General features: G+C 41.5%; 1 protein-coding gene across 1 annotated transcript; it reads left to right on the forward strand.

Annotated features, from left to right (window-relative positions):
• Positions 1-364: 364 nt before the first annotated feature.
• NPBWR1 (neuropeptides B and W receptor 1) lies at positions 365-2,446 on the forward strand. Its single transcript, XM_075211362.1, has 2 exons — positions 365-504; positions 882-2,446. The coding sequence occupies exon 2, from the start codon at positions 882-884 to the stop codon at positions 1,845-1,847; it is 966 nt and encodes a 321-aa protein (XP_075067463.1). The 5' UTR covers positions 365-504; the 3' UTR covers positions 1,848-2,446.
• The last annotated feature ends 7,815 nt before the right edge of the window (positions 2,447-10,261 follow it).

A 10,261-nucleotide genomic window follows, 5' to 3' on the forward strand; every position in this document is an offset into this window, starting at 1 on the left:
GCGAGGAAAGCGCTTCCTAACTCTTTCTAACACTCTAAAGTGTGAACCCAATACAAGGTTTTGTCTACCCGTTAACTAGCATTGTTTTCCAACATACATGTGTATAAGCCCTTAGGAATATAGCACTGTTCTAGAACACTGTGAAATAGAAACTATTTCTAATTGGTTAAATATAATGGAACTGAATCAATGTTTTGAAATATAAAATAAGTAGTGTTCAGGGGGAAATAAGCTACACACCATTGCTCGCTATATAGGGATTGGGGTCATTTTATTGCATAGTGTATAAAGATTGTTAAAAGAGGAAAAGGGGAAGGGAGGGAGGGAGCTGTTCTTCAGTACTGTATTGCTATGGGAAGAAGCAGAGAGCTCAACAGCAGATTAGAAAATCGGCTTCAAGCTTCTCTCTGCTCTCTGTTTCATCTGACTTCTGCCTAATGCAGCCACAAGGCATCTGTAACCAGAGGAGAATACAAATAAGTGAGAGAGAAGAGAAACTGTAAGGTAAGAACATTTTCACTATGTACATAGTTATTACACTAGGTGAATTAGGTGAGTAGTTAGATAAAACCAATGAGCTTCTTAGATGATTTGTGGAATACGTTTTATTCTTACATACATTTTCTCACATCATATTTTTGAGCTTTTGTAGTAATTGGAGCAAAACAGTCTAAGGAGTTCTACATGGACACAGAATGTTTGCATTGTAGAAATTATTAGTCAAAATATGACACATGCAGGAAATGTAATAACACAAAAAGAATGAATGAGGCAAATGATAGTCACAGATACACCCTTAGGCATTGAGCTTAGAAATTTGTTATCTGTACTTAAGCTTGGAAAATGTATGGAATAATGTATACTTTTTTTCTGTTTGGAAGATGGAAAACATATCTATGGTTTATTTATCAAACTCATCAAGCACGTCAGAGTGGCTGAATGGATCAATCTCTCAGGTCATTCCTAACTTTTATCTGGCGTTACCCATCATCTATTCCGTAATCTGCGCAGTTGGATTGACTGGAAACACTGCCGTCATATATGTCATCCTCAAGGCTCCAAAAATGAAATCTGTCACCAACATGTTTATCCTGAACTTGGCCATAGCAGATGAACTTTTCACATTGGTATTACCTATTAATATAGTTGACTATTTACTGTTGCAGTGGCCCTTTGGAGAATTTATGTGTAAACTAATTATTTCCATTGATGAGTACAATACATTTTCCAGCCTATATTTTTTAACTGTTATGAGCATTGACAGATACCTTGTGGTTGTTGCAACTGTTGAATCTAAGAAACTCACCTTTCGCACCTACAGGGCTGCTAAAATTGTCAGCCTGTGTGTATGGAGTCTGGTGACCATAATAATTTTACCTTTTGTTATTTTTGCCAAGATTCACCAAGAACATGGCCGTTTGCAGTGTCTCTTTGTTTTCCCTAACCCAGAAGGTATGTGGTGGCAGATGAGTAGGATCTACACTCTCATAATGGGGTTTGCCATACCCGTGTCCACTATCTGCATTTTATATACCATGATGCTTTATAAATTGAGAAGAATGCATCTGAACAGCAACGCAAAAGCTTTAGATAAAGCTAAGAAAAAAGTGACATTCATGGTTGCCATTATTTTAGCAGTGTGCTTGTTTTGCTGGACTCCTTATCATCTCAGCACTGTGGTGGCCTTAACCACAGACATCCCACAGACTCCAGTAGTTATTGGGATATCGTTGTTTATCACCAGCCTGAGTTATGCCAATAGCTGCCTCAATCCATTCCTGTATGCATTTTTAGATGACAATTTTAGAAAAAGCTTTCGGAAATTAGTAGAGTGCAGGTCATCATAAAAAACAACACATACATTTAAGTATGGTCTCTTCATCAGTAATTACCTGTAAAACATCATTTTAAATGCTATACTCAGCAATTCTGTTAACTGGCTATTAACCCTGTATGACGACACTATCACCCATTTAAGGTATCTTAAGGGTTCTTTATGTCATTGAGATGAGAATATTTAAACGTTGACTCACATTTGTCTAATAAAACAGCCGAATTGTGTAATAAGTTGTGTTCTTCATATCATGAGCCAAATCTTTGCCTAACAGATCTCCGTGGCTGTTTTCTGGTTCACTTTGTTATTTTATGGTGTGCATTGGAAAGAAATGGCTTTGTCATGCTTAATATCTAATATGCTACGTGAGTTGCATTCATCAATGTAATATAATAAGATTAGTAATAGAATATGACTTTGGGACAAAGGGGCTTTCTTAATTATTGCACAATTTAATTGATACTGTACGTTGTAGTGAAACTGTATTGCTAAATATGATAATGTAGAACATGGAAATAATGTAGATTGATTGATAATGTAAATAGATATTCTGTCCAGTTAGAATTACGTTCTATGTGATTTAATGAAGAAAATACCAAATAAATATTTTGAGTGCCTTGCTTGATTAAAATGCAGACGTTTTCATTTAATGTTTATGGGTGTGTGTGTGTGTGTGTGTGTGTGTGTGTGTGTGTGTGTGTGTGTGTGTGTGTGTGTGTGTGTGTGTAAAATAAACACCAGTGGAACAGTGTTCACTTGTACAGTATGTGATTATTCAAATGTTGTGAAATATAAACATTGCTGCAGTTACCAAAAAACTTATAACATAACAGAAATGTTTGCAAGATTTTTTTCATATGATATAAAGTGTACATCAACATACAAACACCCAGCTTAATTGAATATATTTAATTTTCCTCACAAGACATATTACATTTTATGAGCATTGCCTTCATACACATTTTCACATTCTGACAGAAAAAAAAATGTTATTGTTGTTGTGGTTGTATGCAGTTTGCAAAAACAAAATAATTATATAGTTTACTTCACAGAAAAAGCTTGACAAAGTCAATACAGCAAATTATTGTATTAGAACTATATTAATAAACTGAATCATCAGTACCGCAGCAAAGGATGTTTTCTAAACTTACTAAAGAAGAGTTTGACACCACCTGCTGAACATACCAAGCAATTGCAGCTGATTTTATGCATTTTTCTATTCACTTATATATACAGTAAGACTGACAGATAGATAGATAGATAGATAGATAGATAGATAGATAGATAGATGGATAGATAGATAGATAGATAGATAGATAAATAGTAACACATATTTATGTATATTTAAATCAACACAATTCCACGAAACGATATTGAGCAGAACACAAAGTTCAAATGTAAAGCTGGCCAGTGTCCAAATGTGTGTGTATATATACTTGATAAAGTCTTACCTATAAGACGAAAAGCATCGGAGAGTTACCTGGTTCCTGTGCTCACTGCTGGATGTCTGAGGTGTTGCCGGCTGTTACCCTCATTCTCTATGAGTGTGCCAGAGGACAGATAAGCTTGTTTTTATTGTGCTCAATGTACGGGCATTGATTTTATATTGCTGCTTTTTATATGCTGCCATTAAAATTGTGCACTTTTGAGACTTCAATGGTCTCTTTTTCTATGGTATCACACTATTGTAGCTATATTTGAGTCCGCAGATTCTCACTCACCATATGATTCACGTTTGGAAGGACTTCCCGATAGTCAGACCTGAGGTGGATCCCTAGTACGGTCAGCAAGATCTTTCTATTGGCTCTACTAAATTAAATATCTGGTACGGGGATTTCTTATCGGTGGAGACATTTTTATATTGTATATCACTTGTAATACACTATGTGTGGCGCCCCCTGTCTCTTTTTGTATTTCATCTCTTAGGCATGACACTTGCAGACAGGTGTTGAATGACTAGGGAGCTGCCTATTTCATTTAAGTATATTATTATACATACTATATCACTGTGGTCACTGTATTTTATTAAGCGCTGGTTAGCTTAAAGAACTTTTTGGGTGTCATATATATATATATATATATATATATATATATATATATATATATAGTGAGTTATAGTAAGTTAGCAAGCAGCCTTTGATGTTTTTGAAAACTGTATACAGACACAACAACAATTACATTTTTCAGGGCCATAGACTGTGCCAGGTGTTTTTCTATAAGGCCAATAACTCCCTCCAATGATGTCATGGGGCATTTTTGGTACCAGGACAGGCTGGTCCCGTCCCAAATTCAAAATGTCAAATTCCAATCCCAAAATCTCTGTAGGCTGGGCTGTGTGCTGCCTGTTGCTTTAGAGAGGCAGTGCATGGTCATTTACACAAGCAGCACAGCCTCTGTATGTCAGTGCATCCCCACCGCCACACCTGTGCTTGCCCTCTAATTTCCTAATCTCCCCCCTTCCCCCCCCCAGCATCCTCCATTAGCCAGGACTTGTACTGGTCACTGCCTGGTCCCAGCAGAAGGCAGAATACAATGTGTGTAGCTTCCTTTTTCCTCCTCTGGTCATCCCTGACTCGATTCCCGCCCCCACATTTATCTCACCCTCTGTTTGTGTCTGCAACTCTCTGTCCTCTCAATATCTGTCTGTCTCCCTCTTTGTGTTATTATCTGTCAACAATTTTGTATGTGTATCTTTCTCTCTAACGTCTCCCAATGTGTGCTTCTGGACTCCCCTTTATGTGTGAGGTTCTGCTTCCCCTTTGTGTGTCTGCCTCTGTCCCGCCCTTTGTGTGTTAGCTACTGTCTCCCTCCCCTTCTCTGTGTGCCTGTATTGTCATCATGACATGCTTGATGCATGATCTGCTGAGAGCTCAGTCATGTTGTGCACTTAGGCTCCCATCATGCTCTCATCCAAGCACACTTCTCCCCTCCACCCCATGACACAACGGTTGTTGTGGTCCAGTAGAGGTTGCTTATGATTGGTGGTGGTAGACTCTGATTCCCAGGGTGGAATTCAATTCCCCCCAAAGTACCTTCGTGCTAAAGATATTACCGTTATTACGGTAATATTAACCCGGCTTTCTGCTCGCAGCTCAAAGAGCCGGCGTAAGAACTACTGTAATAATGGTAATTACGCGCACTATTACCGTAATAACGGTAATAATGCGCAGGTCTCCCCAGAGACAATCGCAGAGTGGACTGGGTTCATGGGAATGAAGATGTATAGCAGATGCAGAGTTGGGATCCCTCCTAAATAGTTTGGGATCCCTCCCCTGTACCAAAGTTCGGGAAGTTCCGTTATTACTGTGACATTGATTTATACATTTATGGAGTAGTAAAAAATCTTTCACAGCTGCCTACAGTTGACAATCACTGTGCTGCTACACTATATGTGTTTCTGGTGACAGTGTGTTGTTGATGTTTGTATTGAATAATTTCAATGTTGTCCTCTAACCAGAGCATACTAACACAATACAACAACGCCCTCTAGCAGAGCATACAATGTCAGTAATCTGAAATGCATATAGTATACTACAGACCTGATTCATTAAGGAGAGCAATGCAAAAAAAGGAGTACATTTTCTCCTGGACAAACCATGTTACCATGCAAGGGATGCAAATTAATTTATTATTGTTTGCTTTTTCATGTAGAACACAAATACTTGATAACTTTATTTTACACTTTAATTTAAAGCTGATCCAGGAGATTCCCTACCCCAACTATAAATCTATTTGACATTTTAAATTTACCTTCCCAACAATGCAACATGGTTTTGCCAAGGTGCAAATGTACTCCTTTTTTGAGTTTGTTTGAATTAATAAATCAGGCCATATATTGTTATTTTTTTCTAATAACATTTTATTCTGCAAATTTTATGTTACTTTGTTTCTATGTTTTTTCCTGCACTGTTTTTAGAAAAATAAGTGTTATCTATGTTTTAAGACAAACTAAGGGACAATTTAAAACTCTCTGACTAGCTTATGGATTGACATTCATACTAAGGTAAAGTTATAATGTGAATACATAGTCATACTGTTGTCTCTAGCAATATTATACATGAATATAGCAGCTTATATTTAATATATATTTTTTCACTTCAGTTGCTCCTGTAATTTTTTGTATGATTAGTACCTCTGTAACTATAGTCATGGAATGCCCCTACAGGTAGAAGGAGATGGTGGTATATAGGGGAAGAGAGATGACAGCAAAGCATGGTGACTTGAATCAGTCTGACATGCCAATCGCTGGTGCCGCACTGAGTTGAAGTCTGAAAGGCACCAGAGCAGGTTTCAAGGAATAGCGGGGATACAGCAGGAATAGGAGCTGGTAAATAACCAGAAACAGCAAGAGGGGACAGTTGGACCAATTCAACAAAACACAAACTGGAATAAGGGACAGTTGGGATTGCACAGATGCTGATTTGAAGGATAATCAATTTTTAAAGGGGGTGTTTAAAAGGATCTCATTAATTTAAAATGACCAAATTTAATTCACTTACATTTGCCATACTGACTCTTCTAAATTTTCACTTTGACCACTGTGTGTACCCAGGGCTGACATAAGGGGAGTACAGGTAGTACAGCAGTATGGGGGCCCACCAGCCCTGCACCCAAACAAATTTATTAGGGGAAGGGTCCTCCGCAGTGAATTAAGGGAGGTAGCGAGTGCCATTTCTAGGCAGCAGCTGCTCCTGAGATGTGAGAGATGGTGTGGGTAGAGACCTCTGCACGTAATTAAGGATGAGGCATGTAGGTAGCATGTGTGCCTCCACTCCCAAGGTATTGGGGCCCCACAGCTGCCACCATTTGCTCCAGTCCCCCGCCCCCCAGGTGCCTGGCTCCTGAACAGAGAGCCGCTACAAGGCAGAGAGGCTCCCTGCAGCATTGATGATGTCATGTAATTAATAATGCCACAATAGAGTGGAGCTGATAGAAGACAGCAAGAAGAAGCAGAAAGGTAAGTAAACTACTGCAGGGGTTAGATGGAACCGGGGATGGGGGGGTTACTCTAGACAATGGGGGGAGGCAAATTTTGGGTAGAGAATAATTTAAAAACGAGGGTGGGGTTAGAGAAGGAAGGATGGGCACTCTGCCTGTTACAATATATCCCGGGCCTGCTATTTCTGGTGGCAGCCCTGTGTGTACCAATTTCTACTAATCTGTCCCTATCTCCCCATGTGTGTTACTCCTTGACCATGCCTCCAATTGTTTGTGTGCCTCTGTCTCCACATTATGGGTGCCTGTCTGGCTTCACAACCCACTGTCCTCTGATGCCACCAATTCGTCTGCCTCATCTTCTACTTTTACCCCCTTCACATCTTTCCTACCTAATCTCTGCTGGAGTCAATATGGTAAGAAGAACCAGTGCTGGTGGATGCCAATCAGAAGTGATGTGGACAAATATAAGCAAAACCATGGCCTCATTATAGAACCTAACCAGACATCTAAGCATATTGTTTTTTATTTTAATCATTTTTGCTTATTCTCAATAGTAAACATTTTTTATTTTGAGTCTTGCAGATACTAATGGGGGGTTGAGATACTGTTGGTCAGGAATTTTTAATGCACTAAATAAACAATACGGCTATTCTCACTTGACTTTTGCCTGTTCCATAGTTTACACCTTTTCCTATGATCCAGATCCTGGCTTTGTTTGACTTTGCTCCTGTCAAACTTGGAAAACCAGAAACATCAGCTTCCCAGCTTACCCTGGCAGTCCAGACATTCTTGCACCTGCACTCCATATACTATACCTGGACACCAGTAGCTCGTGGTCCAGTGAGATGTGTTCAAAATAAAGACAGTCCGTTTGCAGTAGCTACCGATACTTTCCTTTGCATTCATACTGCGAGCCTTAACACTAGGGCTAACTGTGTGCTAAAACCACCTACTTTGTATTGAACCCACCTACAGTTGTTTTGTTCCCACCTACGTCACCATGTCTGTGGCAAGGAATATTATGAAGTATGTGCAGGACCCACCACCGGGTCTCACAAATAAAGATTTGACAGTTAAGCCAGTGAGAGAATTGCCAGTTGGGCTGAGACAAGAAAAGGCAGTGAAACTGTGGCAGGCACTGGTGAGAGAGGTGCCTGAGAGGTATAATAAGGAGGAGACTGATCAGTGTTGGTAAAAGAAAGAGGCCAAGGTACTACAGGCATTCTTCATTCCAGGGGGCATGAGAAAATGCTATAAAATGAAGAGGAGGAATCACCAACATAGTAAAGAAGCGGTAGCCTTTCCTTTAAATGCCAGTAGTTGTGGAGTCAGAAATTCTCAGACACGTGACCAAGAGCCTAGTTGTCCAATGACAGTGGGGTTCCCAGGGAAAGAATCAACAAGAAAAAGACCTCCATGTGGGAGTGTCACTCACCGGACCGTGAGTGCCTCTTCCCGGACATTTAGGAACCGTGGCCGTCCACCATCCTGAGGGTCTGCGCATGCGCAGCCCTTTTCTATACTTCAGTGTATACCCCTTTAACTTAATTGGCAGATCAGGCAACCTCCCTATATTAAGCACCTGTGGTCACTACCACGTTGCCTGATCTTGGAGTCTCATTCCTCATGAGTCTCTGAAGGTGTTCCTGTATTACTTGTGTATTCAGTTCTGCTGATTCCTGTGGTTTCCAAACCACTTCTACTACTGTGGTTCCATACCACTTCTACCATCAACTGTATCATCATGACTGTTTGCTGATTCCTATCCGCTGCCTCCGTGCACTACAGTCTTCTACACCACTTCAACGTTATTTTATATCAATGTGACTGTTTGCTCATTACTATCCGCTGCCCCCGTGCACTCCAGCTTTTACCTCACTCACCTGCTTCTCATCAAGTCTGTTTGCTGATTTCTATCCGCTGCCTCCGTGCACTACAGTCTCCTGCTTGCAACTCGCCTGTGTTCAACATCGTGACTGCCAGCTGACTACTATCCGCTGCCTCCGTGCACTACAGTCTCCTGCTTGCAACTCGCCTGTGTTCAACATCGTGACTGCCAGCTGACTACTATCCGCTGCCTCTGTGCACTACAGTCTCCTGCTTGCAACTCGCCTGTGTTCAACATCGTGACTGCCAGCTGACTACTATCCGCTGCCTCCGTGCACTACACTCTCATCTCATCTTTGCTGTGACTTCCTCGAGACTGCCGCTTTTCATTACCATCTGCTACACTTCGTGATCTACAGCTCCTGCCCTGCGCTGCACTCCTGTTTCCCATCGCTGTTGGTTCCTGTGGTTGCTACTGGTTACCTCCGGGTGCCGCTGAGTCCTGCCGCTGTGGTCAGCGCTATCGTCCATCTCCTGCTGATCCACTCTCCACGCCTTCACGTGTTCCACTGGCCTCTACCCTCCTGTCAGCATTGGATTTGTATCTCTTCTACTACCCTCTGCTGGATCATCTCCATTCTCCTGGGTTTCCTATGAGTCCAGTTCCACGTGTTGCTGACTCCGTTGGATTCGTGTCCCTGTCGGTCTACTCACCTGTGCGCTGCACCTGCTAGACCGCTGCTTCTCCTATCCAGGGACTTCCTATCCAGTCGGCCTCCAGCCGCTCAGGTACCGCTGCAATCCCATCTGACTGCTACTGCTGAACCACGGTATGCATACTTCTCATTGACTGTGCTGTGTATTGCATATCTTGCTGGACTGTGTTTGGTTCTCTCTGGAGTCTGCTATCCGCTGAGTCTATTGCCATCATTGACTGTGTTATCATTGTGCTGGACTACTTCAAGAGACTTTCTAGATTGCAGACCTGATCAGTCATTTACATATATATATACCTATATTGTGCATATTACTGTGGATCATGTATAAGGTGCCTGTGTATTTCCTTTGTTGCAGTCTTCCCCCGTGCACCTCCTCACATATATATGCAGTGGTACAACTTGCTGATGTCAGACCACTGATCCCTGTTTCCGGTATCACCTGTTCCATTATCCTCTCACATAGCAGTGGTACAACTTGCTACCGCAGACCACTGACTACCTGGATACCTCCACTTGGATTCCATTCCTTCACTCAGACAGCGGTACAACTTGCTACCCGCAGACCGCTGACTCTCATCACCTCCTTGTTTCTGTTGGACATTCCTCTTCACTATAGCAGTGGTACAACTTGCTATCGCAGACCACTGACTACCTTCACGTGTCCTTGTCCATACAGCTCCTTGTGTATCATTACCTCATTATTACCAGTGTTGCTAGTCATAGACTTTCCTGAGCATCTCATCGGCCATCATTTCATGTTCCGTGATCACCCAGCTACCAGAGTACCCTATTACCATCTACATTGCTCTGGTAAGCCTACCATCTGGTGATCCCTGGGTAAAGACTCCTAGTGCCCGTGACAGTAAGATCAGGCCATGACAGACCCAGATGTGGAACCTACCGCCAAAGAGATGCTGCAACATCTGGTTAGCCGTGTGGAGCA

This window comes from Mixophyes fleayi, chromosome 5 (genome assembly GCF_038048845.1).
Source record: "Mixophyes fleayi isolate aMixFle1 chromosome 5, aMixFle1.hap1, whole genome shotgun sequence".
NCBI classification, from domain to species: Eukaryota; Metazoa; Chordata; class Amphibia; order Anura; family Limnodynastidae; genus Mixophyes; species Mixophyes fleayi.